The sequence below is a fragment of the Vombatus ursinus genome, unplaced genomic scaffold (genome assembly GCF_900497805.2).
Source record: "Vombatus ursinus unplaced genomic scaffold, bare-nosed wombat genome assembly UNPS02012622.1, whole genome shotgun sequence".
NCBI lineage: Eukaryota > Metazoa > Chordata > Mammalia > Diprotodontia > Vombatidae > Vombatus > Vombatus ursinus.
In genome coordinates this window covers 691,047-708,038 of record NW_020952400.1, presented here as the reverse complement: position 1 = coordinate 708,038, position 16,992 = coordinate 691,047, and the positions used below count along the sequence as shown (strand labels likewise).

General features: G+C 57.2%; 1 protein-coding gene across 1 annotated transcript in view; it reads left to right on the top strand.

The window, feature by feature from the left end:
- KLHL29 (kelch like family member 29) overlaps positions 1-16,992 on the top strand; it is a 134,981-nt gene that overhangs the window by 78,279 nt on the left and 39,710 nt on the right. Inside the window, exons 3-4 of the mRNA XM_027858019.1 lie at positions 13,642-13,783; positions 15,873-16,385. Coding sequence (XP_027713820.1) covers positions 13,642-13,783; positions 15,873-16,385 — 655 coding nt within the window. The remainder of the gene's footprint in view (positions 1-13,641; positions 13,784-15,872; positions 16,386-16,992) is intronic.

Genomic DNA, 16,992 nt, shown 5'->3' with positions numbered 1-16,992 from the left:
CAGGTGATCAGTTCGCAAACATGCCCGAGCAGGAAGCCAGGATGTGAGGGAGTCCAGGAATGGGGCAATGCCCCTCAGCAGGCCTGGCAGGACACCTCCGGGAGCTGGAGCCAGAGAGGGGATAAAACCCTCCCTAGAGGTCTGACGTCTTCTCGTCAGAGACCAGACCTTCAGCATAGCACACCAATCCTCGCTGGAATCATCTCGGCCTGGCTTTGTTCTCCCAGACCAGGTCAGAGACCCGGGCCCTCAGCTTCCTACTTCAGGAGGCTTTCAACCTTCCCTCTCCCCAGGGGCCTTATGTCTATCACTAAGCACAGATGTGTTTGTGAAAATCCCCATTTGAAAGTGATTCATGTGGTCATGCCCCAGGTGACCACTGGCCCTGCTAACCCAGGTGACCAAACCATAGGAGGGCTGAGCGGCCAGCCACCTTTTGGACTCTCTCATCCAACTGGCCCAGAGATGTGATTTGCCTTAGGTCACATAGATAGAGGGGGCCAGGATCTGAGCTAAGTCTTCTGACTCCAGACCCTGCACTTGGCTCCTCCCCAAGCCTGTGGCTGGGGCCTCCCTGTGTGAAGGAAGAAGAATTGGTAGTTCCCACCATCCTGTCTCTCTTTAGCCTTCTGTTTCTGAGGCTAGTCAGTGGACAGGAGGCTTCTAGCACCTGATGAGTCTTGGGAGTCTCACCAGGGTGAAATGCAAGACCCTGCCCCTCCCCTGCCAGACAAACAAGGTCTGTCTGATGGCCCGTCGCCATTCCCCTCCTCTGCCTCTCGGGCCAAGCCCAGGCCAGGTCCTGCTGCAGCCAGCCACAGCAAGGACCTTCCCATCCTGGGCACCAAGCTATAAGTCTGCACTGGAGCTGCTCTGGCTGGGCTCTGGGCCAGGAATCCAATGACAAAAATGACCAGGTGCCTACCCTCAGGATGCACATGTCCTCACAGGGGTGCAGGGGAGAGATGCTGGGTGATCTGAGGAGGCAGCATCCACACCAGCTCTCGGGGAGCGGGCTCAATGCTGAGCCCTTAGGAGAAGGATTACAGGGAGTGGGCACTGTGCCCAGGTGGGGATTTTGGATTGTTTAGTAGCACGTGAGAAACCAGCAAACAGTAAATGCCTGTTGTGGGGGGTGGCTGTAAATCCTTGAGTAGATGTTTTGAGTGGGAGATACGAAGTGGGAATGGAGATGTCAGGTGGCGGAGCAAACAGGCCTGAGCCTGAGTCCAGGGAGCCAGGCCCTTGGCAGGGGCCCTGAGGGGCTGACAGGACTCATGCCCCCTCCAGAGCCCAGTGCTGTCTGGAATGTGTGGAGTCACTTAGCTTCCTGCCCCCACCCCTACCCCCTGGGACGGATGGCACCTTCCAAAAAGACATGAGTTGTTTTGAATCTATTTTTCAGGAATCTTGAAACCACCCGTGGAACATTTTTGATAGCGTAGGTCATATATAAACCAGCAGCTCAGGAAGTTGGGGCCTTGAAGGGTACCGAGGGGAGGCAAGAGCATGGAAGAAATTGGTGTGGGCTGTGGCTGGCCAGAGGGAAGCCAGAGAGAAGGAGGGAGGGAGTGGGGAAGGGGTGGAGGTGCCCAGGACCACAGCATCTGGGGAGGAAGCCCCCACAGGAAGAAGACGCCCGGCTGGGAGCTGGAGGTCACAGCAGGACTAGCAGGGCACAGGGCTGGCAGACTGGACCTCATGTACAAAAGCAGGCGGGGTCAGCCGCAGTCAGAGCCAAGGAGGTAACAGGCCACCCTGGCCCTGCCCTGTGCAGGCCCATGGCTGCCCCCTACACAGCAGCCACACATTAGGGGCAGGGTAGCTGAGGAGACCAGGAGCAACTCCGAGATCCTAGCACCAGCTCCAGCCCCACTGAATCCTGGCCTCTTCTGTGCCCAGTAACCCAGGCTGATAGCAAATCCACCTGGATCCTGACACATGTTTCCCGGTGTGAGGGGGGCCAGGCCCTGGAGCTCAGGGTCCAGGTGGTACAATATAGGGCCCCCTGGAAGACCCCAGAGGACAAGCAAAGACAGCCTAGCCAATGGTATCCAGAGAGAAGCCTGAGGGAGACCTTTCAGGCTCAGAGCCCCTAGAGGGGAGGCTTTCCTCCATACCTCCTCTCTGGGGAAGGAGCTATCTCTCACCTCCGACCCTTTGTCTTCAAGGGACAGGCCCTCCTAAGAACACTCCAGGCTTATTGAGAGGAGTGGGTGAGATGGGAAGAAAAGGACAAGGGGCTGCCACTGTGGCCAGGGCAGGGAGCAGATGCCATGCTGGGGTGGCATGCTGTCCATCTCCCAGATGGTCAGCACTGTACTTGGGAGTGTGGGCATGGAGTCAACCTCTGCAGGACTGGTGGGACCCAGGGACAAGAAGCAGCAGGTTCTACAGTCAGGAGCCCTGGGTTCAAATTCTGCAACCTCTCTGAGCCTGAGAGGCCTCCTCTGAAGAGGCAGGGCCAGGACTCCTAACCTCTGGCCCCTGCTATGCTTCTCTGCAGAGCAGCATCCCTGAGTCCCATGTGGGTAGAGGGGGCACACTCACGGAGTTGTTGTGTTCAGGCCAGAGCAGCAGCTCCCCAAGGGATGACCCCGTGCCTGTAGCAGGGAACCCTGACTTCCAGGGGTCCAGGGTCCCTAATGACAGCCTGATGCCAAGGGAGCCTGCCTTTGCCCAGCCCCCAAAAAACCCCAGCGGAGCAGAGGATGAGCTGCTGGCTAGCAGACTCATTTCCAGGTCCTTGAGGCCTGTCAGTGGGGACCCCACCCCCCCTCCAGTGGCCAGACAGCCGCAGAGACAGCCCAGGTTCCCCCGACTTACTCCTCCCATACCTCTGGAAGGAACAGGGCGGAGGATTCTTTTTCTGGGATTAATGAGACAGAGCCACTGGGCCCCCTTGCACCTCTGAGCTCGTGGGCTTACTGCACAGAGGGGCCTTTGGCATCGTCTGCGTCCTCTTCTTAGAGATGAAGAAATTGAGGCACAGAGAGGGACAGAGACTGAGCCAGTCACTCAGACAGGAAGGAGCAGAGCGAAGATCATGAGCAGGGTGGCTCCTTGCACTTATCTTCCCCGCACTCGGTGCTTGTCTGCCGGCCTGGCCTGCATCGCAAAATGTCTACACTGGACGGTATCTCAGCACCCTCAAGTCTGGCCCCGCCAACAAGGGGCCATCCAGCCTCTGCCTAAAGTGAAGCCGCTTCCCTCCAGCACAGGGAGCTCGCTGCCAGTCTTCCTGACCGCAAGCCTGAATCACCCTACTGCTTTGGACACTGCCCTTGGTTAGGCCGCGCACTCCTCCACCGGCCAGCCCCCTGCCTCGCTGTTCAGCTTGGTCTTTCCCGGCAGAGTCTGAATGCGGTGGGGCTGGAGAGCTGAGCGGGCTGGGGAGGACGGGGAGAGCCGGGGGGGGGGGGGGGGGGGGGGGGGGGCGGGTGGGGGGGGCTGAGGAGGACCAGGAAAGCCAGGCAGGCTAGGGAGGACCATGAGAGCCAGGCGGGCTGGGGAGGACCGAGAGAGACGGGTGGGGGGGGCTGAGGAGGACGGAGAGAGCCGGGCGGGCTGGGGAGGACCCGTGGCACAGCCGAGGCTGCTGCCTCCTCCTGGAGTCCCCTGGGGGGGGGGGGCGGCGCAGCTCATTTCGACAGCACAGGCGGCACTTGCTCAGCCATCTAGACCCCACTTGAGGAATTGCTTTAAAGCCCACCGATAGGCCGTCTGGCCACGCAGGAGCAGCGGCGGGCTGTCCTCTTCCCATTAGCCGCATTGGCAGCGGTGTGTGAGGCGATCCTCCCTGGTCGGACCGCGTCTCCCTCCTCCCTCCCGTGCTCATTGCCATCTGTTTCCCCCTTTGTGTTTGTTGGTGTTTTCCTGTTTTAAATCCTAACTGAGTGGAATTGGCACTGACTTGGAAAATTGTCTGGGCGAGCAGCCCCGGGTGCGCTTCCTCTGCTGAGGCCAAAGCTTCTGCCTGTGGCTCTGCCCCTGCCTGGGTCCCAGCCCTGAATTCCCTGGAGGACCCAGGGTGGGGAGGAGGATGGCAGGGAGGTGGAGTGGGGAGCGTTGTGGCAATGTCAGGGAGGGGGAGCGGTGACTACACCTGGAATCAGCTTCATCCCGAGACCAAGCTCCTGAACTCGGCAAACATTGACCCAGAAATCTTTCTGGGCTACATTTCCAGCAATGAACAATATTCCCTTGACTGGGAAATATTTTTAGTTTCCTTTGCACCCAGGGGTGAGTGAAGTGTTTGGTCTGTCATTCAAGGCCCATGTGCAGTCTAACTCCTCTGCCCTTTGCCAGGATAATGGAGCATTGCTCCCTCCTCTGCGCTTGGCCTCTTGCCATCTTGCCCTCCTCTGCCTCTGTCCCTTTGTCCACACCATCCCCCACACCTCAAATAGTCCCAGCAGATATGCTTTACTTCCTGCCAATCACGGGGGCTCGTGCCCCCACCCCAAGGCCTACACAGTGCTTCAGATTTCCAGAGGGTTGTGGCCCCTAGAGCGAATCTAACCCTAGACTGAGGTCAGGAAGCTCTCCAGCCCCTTCCAGACTGTTTCTGTCTGCTCCTTGTATCCCCAGCACCTAACACGACATTAGGCACTTGCAGTCTACACTCAGGCACCGAAGAGATGCCCGTGTGGCAGGTGCCTACATGTGCTACCTACATTTCCATAGATGTTACCATTGGGTTCAGTCCCTCCTTCCGCAGATGAAGAAACTGAGTCCTAGAATGGGGAAGTGGGGGCGGCTAGGTTGCACAGTGAATAGAGCACTGACCCTGGAGTCAGGAGGACCTGAGTTCAAATCCGGCCTCAGACACATGATACTCACTAGCTACATGACCCTGGGCAGGTCACTTAACCCAGATTGCCTCACCAAAAAAAAAAAAGAAAAGAAAAGAAAAAAAGGGAAGTGATTTGCCCAGCACCAGTTAGCTAAGTAGCAGAAGCTGCATTTGAACCAGAACCTGGAGCTCCACTGTGCTGTGCTGCCTTCATGCCCCTGCTCAGCAGGCCAGGTGGTGACTAGCCCATTTTACAGATTAGGAGAGAGATTTCAGGACTTCTCCAAAGTCTCCATGCACCTTACTTCTGAGCAGAAAGCATTGCTGCCCTTTTAGAGGGCTCAGCATGGCCACAGTACCTCAGGACTGTAGAAGGCCATAGAGATCACCTCATCCCACTGGCTCTGGAGGTGTAGGGCTCCCCAGTGCCACACCACCAATACTGGTCTTCCCCCATGCTCTCACTGCTGCCCCTCGATGACAGTGGTCAGTCATGATGAGGAGAATGAGATTGAACCCAGATCAGGAAGGCCACTAGAATACAGGTTTCCAGGTCCCTGCTGCTCACAGGAGGGCACATCCTGAGTAGGTGGAGTGAGTCAGCACTCTGAGGCTGCGAGGGCCCAGATCTGGACTTTGAGAAGTGGCATCCTATCGAGGCCTGGAGCCTCCCCAAGCCTTCCCTCTGCTTCAGAGAAAGACCAAGACCCCATGACTCTCAGTCTAGAGAGCCCCCAGCCATCCCTGCTGAGGGGATGAAAAGGCCCTGGCCCTCCAGGAGCCGGAGAGACCAAGTGGGCTGGCTGGAGGAGGGCCTTCAGAGGGCCCTGTCCAACACTGCCGGTCCACATGGGCCTCTTCCCTTGTCCACATCACAGGCAGCCACTGAGAGGGGCCGTCCCTGTCCCCAACATCTTAGGGGAGAACAGAAGGAGAGCTGTCAGCTATCACAGTGCCAGCCTTCGTCAGAAGAAGAAGGGGCTCGGGCTTTTCAAAGATACCTTTGTTTAGGGAGGTTGGGCTTGGAGAGGTGTCCCTCAGTGATCTTAGTTCAAAGCTCCTTTGAAATGTTTTTGGATTTTGCTGTGGATGAAAAGTTCCTTGGAAATGGGGCCTGAGAAGTTTGCAGTTGAAAGTGTTTGCAGACCAGTCAGGAGCTTTGATTTCCCAGGTGTGATTGCTTCCTCTGCCTTCTTTGTCGCTGCTGTGCACTGAGGAGGTTGGGCCTTGGGGGGCAGGAATCAGGATGCCCTCCACACCAGCTCTCCTCCCTGGCTCCTGGCCGGGGTAGCCACCACCATGCGCTGGGAAGGTCGGGCATTGGGGGACTGGAGGACACTCGAGGTGCTACTAGCCTTAGAAGGGTGGGGGGCAGAACGGCTGGCAGGAACGGTCACCATTGCCTTTGTCTGTGGCAATCCCTCGAGGGCGCTGAGGAGGACTGGGGGCCGGAGCAAGGCAGGAGGCAGGACACTATACTGGCTTGAGGTTCAGACAACTCAAGGGGGACCTGGAATTTTACCATGACTTATGATAAAGATGTTCTCACTTCAGAAACCCAGCTTCAATGAGTCTTGGAGGGCTTGACAGCAGAGGGCAGTGGGCCAGAGAGGTCAACAGAGAAGGAGTGGGCAGGGAGGAGCACTGGACACCGAAGGCCAAAGGAGACCCAGAGGGGCCCAGGCCAGTGACCAGGGAAGACAGGCTTGTGGTGGAAGATCACTGAGGGGAGGCCTCGGGAAAGGGAGTCCTCCAGGAGTGATGAGGGTGCAAGCCAGACCACAGTGGTCTGAGAGATGTTGAAAGGAAGCAGAGAGATGGGGGCCTTTCTGTAATCAGTGGTGCAAGGTCCATCAGGGACTCCTCATCATTCAGGAAGGGAGATAGAGAAAGACAGAAACAGGGATAGACAAGTGGGGGGGGAGGGGAGGGAAGAGAAAGATAGTGGGGAAGAGAGGGATGGAGGAAGAGAAGAGGTAAGAGGGGAGAGGAGGGGAAAGAGAGAGGGATGGAGGGAGAGAAGGGGAAAGAGAGAGGAGAGAGAGGGACAGGTGGAGAGGGAGGGAGGAAGGGAAGACAAGGGAGAGAGAAACAGGGAGGGGGAAAGAGGAATGAAGGGAGAGCTGGGGTAGGGGTAGGAAGTGAGAGCAGAGAGAGAGAGAAGGAGAAGGGGAGAGAGAGAGAGCACCTAGGAGTGGCCTCGCAGCAGGTAGCCCTGCAGGAGATGAGATCTCTGAGCACCATGAGTCTTGGGGCTCTGAGGCACACTGTCCCCATACCATCAGATTGGGGGGGGGCAGAGAGCCCAGGCCTGTTCATTCTTTCTTCCCCTAAAGGCTCTTAGATCCTTGGACATTCTCTGGTTGAAGGTGGAAGAGAAGAGGGATAGGATGTTGGACTGGCATTCAGGGATAATCCATCCTGAAGTATTCATGATTCCCTCTCTGGACTCAACTCCCCAGTCTGTGTTTGTGGGGCTGTCTCTAGCCCGTGATAGAGGGAAGACTTTTCTTCTCATCCCCCTCTCATTGTCTGAGGTTGCTGGTGTCATGGATAGAGGACTGGGTTCAGACCATGGGCAAGTGATTCCACACCTCTGTGCCTCAGTTTCCTCCCCTATGAAATGAGGGAAAGAATGCAGTGAGCAGCTCTGTGTGTGTGTGTGTCTGTGTGTGTGTTGTGCTTTGCCAATCTGAAGGTGCCGTAGGAGAGTGCTGTCTGTTTCCTGTAGCCCTGTGCCCTGCCCTGCCCTGCCCACTCCCAGTTCTGCAGGAGCCAGTGACCTTCTGGAGACAGGCACGTTCACTGTCATGTCAAGGGGTTCTGAATAGATATTTAAAATGACAAGATTGAAATTAAAGTTTAAGCAAAAAATTACCTTCCTGCAAGGAGCAAGGAACCAGGAGAATGGAGACTAACCCAGCTGTGTATTGGTGAAGAAAAGGAAGCCTCGTTCCTTCAGCCCCTCCAAGCTGCGGGCGCTGGCGCTCCAAGTGTCCAATTTAACACATCATTGGTTTGTATTATTAGAAATTTCTTTGGGCCACGGAGCGCGCCAGCTCATGGCTAGGGTTTAAACAGGAAGTCTGCGGCCTGGCCTACTGACAGAGGGGCCTTGTTAGTGAGCCTTCAGCAGCTAATCCCCTTCTCTCCTGCCTAGCAGAAAGAGCATGCACTGGGCTCCACACTACCTGGAGGTGAGCTGTGTGTGTGTGTGTGTGTGTGTGTGTGTGTGTGCACGTGTGTGTGTGTTGGGTGTAGGTAGGCTTCTCTGCTCCTTCTGGGGCAGCTGGAGCTGTGTCACCTTCCTCATCTCCCATCTGGAGAGACAGGCTGTGGCTGGGGAGGGAAGAGGGGGTCGGCTGTCTCAGGAGCGGTTCCAATGACCAGCATGACAGGAGTGAGGCAGAGTGTGATAGTCAGCCCCCCCCCCGGCCCTTCAATGGCCAGACCCTGGAGCTAGGCTGCATGCCTTGGGGAAGGGGCTCCCCAGGCTCGGCCCTCAGGCATAAGCACGGCACACTGGTTGGCCTTGAAGTCATAGGACGTTAGGTAGATGCCTGGTTCTTCCGTCATGTGACCTTGGGCAAGTCATCTCTCTCTAGACTACAGCTTCATCTATAAAATGGGGGGTTGGCCTTGTGTTCATGTGGCTGTGTAGCTGATGTTCTGTGGTGTGATTTGAGGAGTCTTAGAAGGCATCTTCCCAGAATGATTCACATCTGAAAATTCCCTGGTCCTGCTGCATTCCTTTGGGTTGGTCATTGCTTTTTCTTCTTGGAAACTCCCCCTTCACACCCTCAGCTCCCCACCCTTAAGTGTGGATGAGTTTATCAGACCCTCCTTCCCACAGTAGCGCTAAGCCCAGGAGGGGAAGGGACACACGACCACAATCAGCTCCTTGGACAACTTGATGCCACTGGGCCCGAGGGCTCATCGTCCATCCCAGGCCATGCCCTGACCCCCACCCTTCAGGCATCAGGACCTCTGGCTGAAGCAGTGACCCCTGCTGCCCTGGATGGAAGCTACCACAGAGATGAACGTGAGGCTGAGCCAGGGGAGTACAGGCTACCAGCATGGGCTCTCTCCACTGCCCTGAAGGGGTGGCGGCTGCCTCCCCAGGTCACTGGTGTTCCAGGCCCGGGGTTGCCATGATCTGGGATGGTGGAAGCAGCAAGGATTAGACCGGTCCTGGCATGGGCTCCCAGCCGGCCAATGGCGGAGCCTTTCATGAGTACCGCACCCTATGCTCAATGTGTATGACCCCCGCTGGTTATCTTTCCCCATTTCTTCTCCCCCATCTTCCTGCCAAGTGGCCAAGACCGAGGGAAGGGGTGGTTAGCCTGGAGAAGATTCAAGAGGGGACGCATTTATTAAATGCTTACTGTGTACCAGCCCTGTGCCAAGTGCTGGAGACACAAAGAAGGGGAGGGCTAGTCCTTGCCTCCAGAAACGTACACTCTGGTAAATAAAGGGACGCACACAAGCTCCTTACAGGGGAGATGAAGGGGATCTCGGGGCAGGCACCAACAACCCAGGTACGCTGGACAGCTCCCTGAATGCGGGTTGGAGCCAGTCTCGAAGGAAGCCAGTATATCTGGGAGATGGAGGTCATTCCAGGCCCAGGGGACGGGCAGCGGCAGGGTCGGGTGGCCGAGCCCACACAGGGAGGATTATAACCAAGGCCCCCTCACCCCAGGTGGGTCAGTGCAAGCAAGAAGTGGCAAAGGTGGGAGGGAGAGCCGGAATTGGAACCAGGTCCTCCACCTTCCAGTCTAGCTTCTCTGGGTCCGATTGGCCAGCCCTGCTCCCTCGCCTCCTCCAGGGAACCAGCCCCACAGGTCTGTCCCTGGCTCTCTCTGAACCCTGGCTCTGGGCTCTGATCCACCCTGGCCCCTCCCCAGAAGAGGGGGCACCTTGGTTTACGGAAATCACTGAATCTCAGGGGTGGGGGGACTTTGTATCTGGGTAAGAATCCTCAGTACCCCTTCAGAGCCTTCCAGGGAGATTGACCTTCCACCCTGGGATGGCTCTGGGTGATGGGAGGGTCCCGGCCTGAGTCGGCCACTGGGACCAAACAGTACCAAACTTCCTACTGTCTGTAAGAATAAATTCCTTGGTCTTGCCCGTCCCAGCTCTCCAATCCCCTGGGGGGCCTGGTGGGAGCTGGGGGGGGGAGGGCTAGGCAGGGCAGCCAAGCAGGGCCCAGGAAGGAAGGGATTTCTCAGACTTCCCCTATCCAGCTTGGGAGAGGCGTCTTCTGTCCCTGAGCCTGAGCTTCATTGGCCACCTTTGGCCTTCCTCCAAAGCAGCCAATGGGCAGCCGTGGGGTGTGTGCAGGCGTGTGTCTGGGCCCAGCAGGGGGCTAACCCCTCGTGCTGTCCTCCTCGGGATGGGGTCTCAGACTAAGAGTGAACGAAGGCTCTGGAGGGTTTGTTGTTTTTCAGTCTTCAAAGGAGCTGGGGGGCCGCCAATGTGACCCTTGGAGAGGCCCCAGAGCTCTGAAAGGCAGCCCTGCATTAATGGGGCATACATTAGCATCTCATTGCCCGGGAGCCCAGCAGCAGCTATTACCTCAGTGCCCAGCCAACCTCGTCTAAGGAGGGGCAGACCAGGCTGTTGCGGGGCCACCCACCAAGCACTAGCCTCCCAGCCCCACATGAACCTCTCCTGGGCCACGGAGCCCAGCCTAGCCCAGTAGGGGTGAGAGCAAGATGTGGGGAAGGCCCCAGCTGACGAGTGGGTGGATGTGAGCAGGGGTCCCAGACCCTCCCACAGAGATGGCAATGTGACCACACTGCTGAGCATTCCCATTCAGTTATTCTGGGCAGCCGGGCAGCCATACTGACTCATCGGGAGGCTAGCCATGGGCGTCCCCCATATCCCAATCGAGGCAGGGAAGGTGGGCAGAAGTATTCATTACTCTCAGAAATAAATCAGCAAAATTCCTTTCCTAAAATTGCTTATCACTGGAGAAGCAGCCACGGGCATGTTGGACAGTTGGTTTTATCTATCTGGGCCAGGGAGGGAAGCAGAATGGTTTTCATATCGAGTTTATGCAATTGCTTGTAATATTCATGAGAACCACAGCAAGGATGGGCTGGTCTTTGTGTGGAGCCTGTGCCCAGGTCATGCTCAAGGCTTCCAAACCCAGAAGCTAATGCTGAGCAACAAAGTGGTTCAGAGAGTGTGCCCCTTTCCCTCAGGACCCAAGGCTCTTGAAACCTGAGATGAACCCAGAAAGTCACTCTGAACACTTGCTCATGGGGCTGAGCAAACCCTGAGGGCAGAGAGGAGTCAGCTTCTCCTCCCTTCCTGTTGGCAGAGGAAGCCAGTGATCCACGTGTGGTGACCCGACCCGACCTGGTGCAAGGAAGACCACAGGATAGAGTGGGAGAAGTAAACATCCATAAATATCAAGAAAGTCATTGATAACTCTTCCACAAGCTGAATGTTTGCAGATATGAAAGGGAGAGAGAGAAACAGGGACAGAGAGCAAAATGGAGAAAGACAGAGAGAGGGAGACAGAAAGGGAGAGAGAAGGAAGAGAATGGGGGTACTGCCTACTGACTTTTGTGTCTTATTTCTGCATTCACATTTCTCTGCTTTGCTGCAAAGCTCATCTTTTCTGTCATGTCATCAACCATGGCCATTTACTAAAGGGGGTATTGACATCAGGGTCTTTGTGTAATACGGCAAGACCTCTGGTCTCTCAAAGGCACAAGTTCTGGCAGTCCCAACCCCAACACTTCTTAGTTGAACTTCTCTCTGAGCCTCAGTTTCCTCATCTGTAAAATGGAGATCCTGATAGAGCCTTACTTCGCAGAAGAGTCATGAGAGTTGAATGAGGTGGCACATGCAGAGTTTTGTAACCTTTAAGCACTTTATGATAGCAGATGTTGTTGTCGGTGTGAGCATTGAGAGGCAGTGTTGCCTAGTGGGTAGAGAGCTCATCTCCAGATCAGGATGACTTGGTTTCAGGCCCTGCCTCCATGACAGACTACCTGTGTGCCTCTGATCCAGGCATCTCCCTAAAACTTTCAGTGGGAGTGCTGATCTACCTTCGGAGTCCATGCTCCTCACTGAAAGTTACCCATCCTGATGAAATCCCACGTGTAGTCCCAGTTATAGTGGTGGCCTTGTTCATGACCATGTGGTTGGAATCGTGGCAATGTCACTGTGCTTCCCACCAAGAGGGAGAGGCGTCGGGGATGGGCTGGCATGCTTCTCCTCTGAGACCCAACCTTCTGAAATGCACAAGGGCCAGGGTCTTCCTGAGCACCGATTGGAAACCCAGACCCTAGTAGCATTCCCAGAACCCTCTGGCTGCTCCCCTCATGCCTGGTGCATTCCCCCCTTTGTGGATTAGCAGGCTGGAAGCCAGGAGACCTGGGCTTGAATCCTGGCCCCCGTCACCAATGTACTCATTGTGGCGCCTCTCTGCTTCCTCCCTTGTAGAAGGGTAGGTTTGCCTAGGTGGCCCCAGCAGAGATTCTGGACCTCTGCTCCTTCACAGAACTGAGCTTTGCTCAAGTGTCTTGCCTTGCACAAAGTGTTGGGAGAGGAGGGCCTTGGTGGGGCAATTTGGGGTTTTCTGGAGTGGTTTTGCCCTTTCCTTCTCTGGCTCATTTTACAGATGAGGAAACTGAGGCAAATGAATTGGGGAGAGGTTCATTGTGTCAAGAGCTTTGCTAAAACCTATATAATCTAAGACCACCATGTTCCCTTCCTCTGCTATTGCAGTAGTCTGTCCAAAAAGGAGATAGGTTAGTCTGGCATACCCTTGTCAGGATGGCGCCAGGCTGACCTGGGTAGACCTGCCCTTCCCAGCTCTCTGGCCTCCTGGTTCCCAGGTCCATGTCTCTTGCATGCCCCTGGGTACATGGAGCTGGGAACAATTTGGTGACCTGTCAGCCCAGGCTCCCTCCATGTCTCCACATGCTCCTCTTTGTGGGTGGATACTGCCCTCAGTGGTCATTCTTCCCTATGTCCACTGAGCTGACATATGGTGTTCCTAGGAATGGCTATGGCGCCATTGGGCTGGTCCTTCCCTGAAGAGGGAGCCCAAGTGGGCTCATGGGACAAGGGAGAATGAGTGTCCAGTCAGTGAGAATCAGCTGCAGGTGGTGTGTGCATGCGCGCGCGCATGTGTGCGTGTGTGTGTGTGGAGCTATCCTTATCTGCCAGCTGAATGGGGAGGTGTGTGCATGTGTGTGTGCGTGTGCGTGTGTGTGTGTGTGGAGCTATCCTTATCTGCCAGCTGAATGGGGAGGTGTGTGCATGTGTGTGTGTGTGTGTGTGTGTGTGTGTGTAGCTATCCTTATCTGCCAGTTGAATGGGGAGGTGTGTGCATGTGTGTGTGTGTGTGTGGAGCTATCCTTATCTGCCAGCTGAATGGGGAGTTGTGTGCATGCGTGTGTGTGTGTGTGTGTGGAGCTATCCTTATCTGCCAGTTGAATGGGGAGGTGTGTGCATGTGTGCGTGTGTGTGTGTGGAGCTATCCTTATCTGCCAGCTGAATGGGGAGGTGTGTGCGTGTGTGTGTGTGCGCGTGTGTGTGTGTGCGTGTGTGTGTGTGTGTGTGGAGCTATCCTTATCTGCCAGTTGAATGGGGAGGTGTGTGCGTGTGTGTGTGTGTGTGTGTGGAGCTATCCTTATCTGCCAGCTGAATGGGGAGGTGTGTGCATGTGTGCGTGTGTGTGTGTGGAGCTATCCTTATCTGCCAGTTGAATGGGGAGTTGAGTGCATGTGTGTGTGTGCACGTGTGTGTGTGCGTGTGTGTGTGTGTGTGTGTGTGTGTGTGTGTGTGTAGGCTCCAGGGGGCATTTCCCTCTTCTTCCCCTACAGGTCCCTGGCCTCTCCAAGGTAGAGACTCCATCACAAGGACTGGCGACCAGTGTTAGGTGGGGGCAGACGCCCATCAACCAATCCACACCTTGGGACACGGATGAGCCGCCACCTAAGCAGATTCGGGAAAGTGAGAACCCAGGTACACAGTGGCCAGTGCCGTGTTCCCTCCCTGATAGGGCCAAAGAGGGTTTCCCCCCCCCTTCCCCCTTCTCTTCTCCTCCCTCCCTCCCACACTTCCCTAGCCACATCTCTCTGGCCTTCAGAGCTCACCCATTCTCTGACCCTCCCTCTTCTTCCCTCCTTCCAAGGGTTCTGCCCAAAGAACCAGCCCAACCTGGGCACCAGGGACTCCCACCAGCAGCCTGGCTGCGTCCTGATGCCATGGAGGGCAGGGACTCTGAGAAGGCACCTCCTAAGTGTGGCCGTCACTGTTTTCTGCAGCAGGGGTCTGGGCATGTCGCTGCGTATGGCTCACTCCACATACACCCATCCAGGCACCTCATTCCATTCTATTACATTCATCTCCCCTGAATTCAAAGCACAGAATCAGAGACCCTCAGAGTAGGAAAGGCCCCCCAGCAGCCTCCAACCCAACCCAGCCTCAACAGGTACCTCCAGCACCTGACAAGTGGGTATCCAGACTCTTGAAGATAGCCCCAGATGAGGAGCTCACTAGCACCCTTGTATGCCTGCCCCCATTAGGGAGGTTTTCTGGCCCTTTGGCACCTCCCTTCACTGCTGTGCAGGGGGCGAGGCTCCAGCCCAGTGCTCAGGGAGCTTACACTCCAATCAGACACACCCAGGTAAGTACTGCACAAGGCAGGTGTGCTGGGGCCAAAAGCCGAGGGCCGTCAGAGCCCCATGGCACGAGAGAAGGGCCTGGCAGAGCCCAGAGTCAGAACCAGGGGAGCCTGGGGAGAAGGGCAGCCCTGGCTGGCCCTAGAACAAAAACGAGGATTTCAGCAGCTGGGAAGGGGGAGGGGGCATCCTGGGGGCAGGGAGGAGGGGGTGAGTGTTCTGAGGAGACCCTCTCCTCTCTGGGAGCTGACCTCCACCTGTGTCCTTCGAGGCTCACAAAGTGCTCTGTGTCAGATGGAATGAGCCATGGGCATGGGCGACCTTGGCAGCTGGGGCAGGGGCACCCTTCTGTTGTGGGGGAGGTCGGAAGCCAGATCTGAAGAGGTGAGAAGTGAGTGGGAGGTGAGGCCAGGGAGGCAGGAGACAGCTGGTGGGGAGGGACCAGCATGAGAGCTGTGGCAGAAAGGCCCCCTCCCCCCCGTCCACAGCCCACGTCCTGGCTCCTTCCAGGAGAACTGACGCTGCTCCCAGGGACACTGGGAAAACATGTCCCTTCTTTCTGGGCCTTTGCTGATCCCAAGCCCTTTCTGTCTCTCTGTCATCTCCTCTGGACCCACAGGCATCCTCCTCCCTAGCTTAGGGAGGGAAACTGAGTCCTGAAGTGGGGTCATAGAGCCCAGACGTGGCCCAGCTGAAGTCCCACCCCAATCTCTGGCCTCAGGCCCAGTGAGCCGCCCGCCCACTGCTCCGCTGTGTCTCCGTGGTGCTAAGCAGGGTCTCAGAGACTCATGGCATGCTTGGAGGGCCTTCTTTGGAGCTTAACATAAAGAGACCACCATGATCCAGCTGGATCCCACTGAGCTGGGAGCAGGGAAGGCCCTTGGAAACCAGCCCAGAGAGAGGAAAGTGCCGAGGCTCTGCCTGGGCCCTGGGGCAGCCTCTTCCAGTGCCCTCAGACGGGCTCTCTCATCTCCCAGCTCCCACCTCCCCACACCAGGCCTTTTCCACAGTAATCCCACAGGGCCTCCCTCCTTCCTGGCCTGGGCTTCCTGTCCCAGGAACTCCTCAGAGGCTGCCCTCCCCTCCAGCGGCCCCACCAAGGCCCAGGCTGGGCACTCTATCCTGCCCGAAGTCCTTCCCCCGATGCTGGCCTTGCCCAATACTGTCCTCCTCTAAGGCACAGATTAAGTGCACACCCCTCCATGAATTTCCCCCTCACCAGATGGCCCCAGGCTGGGGGCTGTCTTCAATACCCTCTACCATCTTGGGGGGGGGCATGCAGGAGCCCCCTGAGCACAGGGAGCATGCCCCTTCTCCCCTGGGCCTGGCGGTACTGAGCCCGGGCCCCCTGCCCCCAGGGGAGAGGGCGTCTTGCAGACCTTTGTCCAAAGCAGTGAATTCAGCTAATGCTTGCCCCCTCTCTGTTGCAGGGACCACGCCCTGGGTTACCACAGTGACCGCAGGGAGCCAGCCGGCCCTCCTCGCCCACACCTACGGGATGAGCCAGCCTCCCGCCTTCAGTCCTGCCGTGAGCGTCCCAGCCCCTGTCATCGGGGTGACCCCCTCGCTGCCTCTGATTCCGGCACACTACCAACTCCAGCCTCAGCCTCCACAGCCCTTGAGCAGTCTGGTGGTCACCTTGCCCAGTCAGAGCCTGTATAGCGGCAGCCAGCCCCTGAGCCTAACCTCGATGCCTGGCGTGGGACCGGTGACCCGCCCAGGCCCCGCAGCTGTAGGCAACGGGCACATGGCATGCCCGGTCCTGCCGCCGCCGCCGCCTCCCTCCGTGCCTATGGCTGCCCTGCCCAACAGCGTCCCCACCACCAATGGGCCGGCAGTGCCCCCGGCCCCTCCCGCAGACTCTGCCCAGGGCCAGAGCGTCCAGATGCTTCGGACAATCGGCATGGGGAAATACGAGTTCACAGACCCATGGCACCCCAAAGGTACGTAGGTCTCACGGTCCTCCCCCGGGGGCTCTCATCGCCCCAGGGAAACCCAGCTGGGCCAGGGAAAGGCCGGGACCATCTAGCAGTCTGTCAGGACTGGGGCCTCATCGAGGCTGGGGTGAGGAAGGTCCGAGGCTGGCACAGGCAGAGAGACCAAAGACATGAGGAGGGGGCAAAGAATTAAGGGAGGGGCCGCAGGAGGAAGACTAGAGAGGAACCTGGAGGAAGAGCAGTGGGAGGTGAGGGCAGGGAGGGGGGATGGAGGAGAGGGACAGAGGATGCAGAGGACAGGGCCCTACGAGGCCAAGGCAGATCATCCTTGCACTGAGGCCGCAAGGCGGGCCTCCCGAGCACTGGCTTGCCTGTGGAGGGGGGATCTGCCCTTTCCTTGGAAAGCTTACAATGCCTTCAGGTGCTCCCCCATTCTCAGCCCAAGGAAAGCATTTGCATGGCCAGCCTTCAGGGGACTGGATCGGCCCCCTCTGACATCCCTTCAGTCTACCTGACCGCCCTATTACAGGGTGAGGCCTCAGCCAGATTGCAGATAGGCTGGCCAGACCTCAGCCAGGCCCCAGACAAAATGCAAATAGGCCAGGGCAGACCT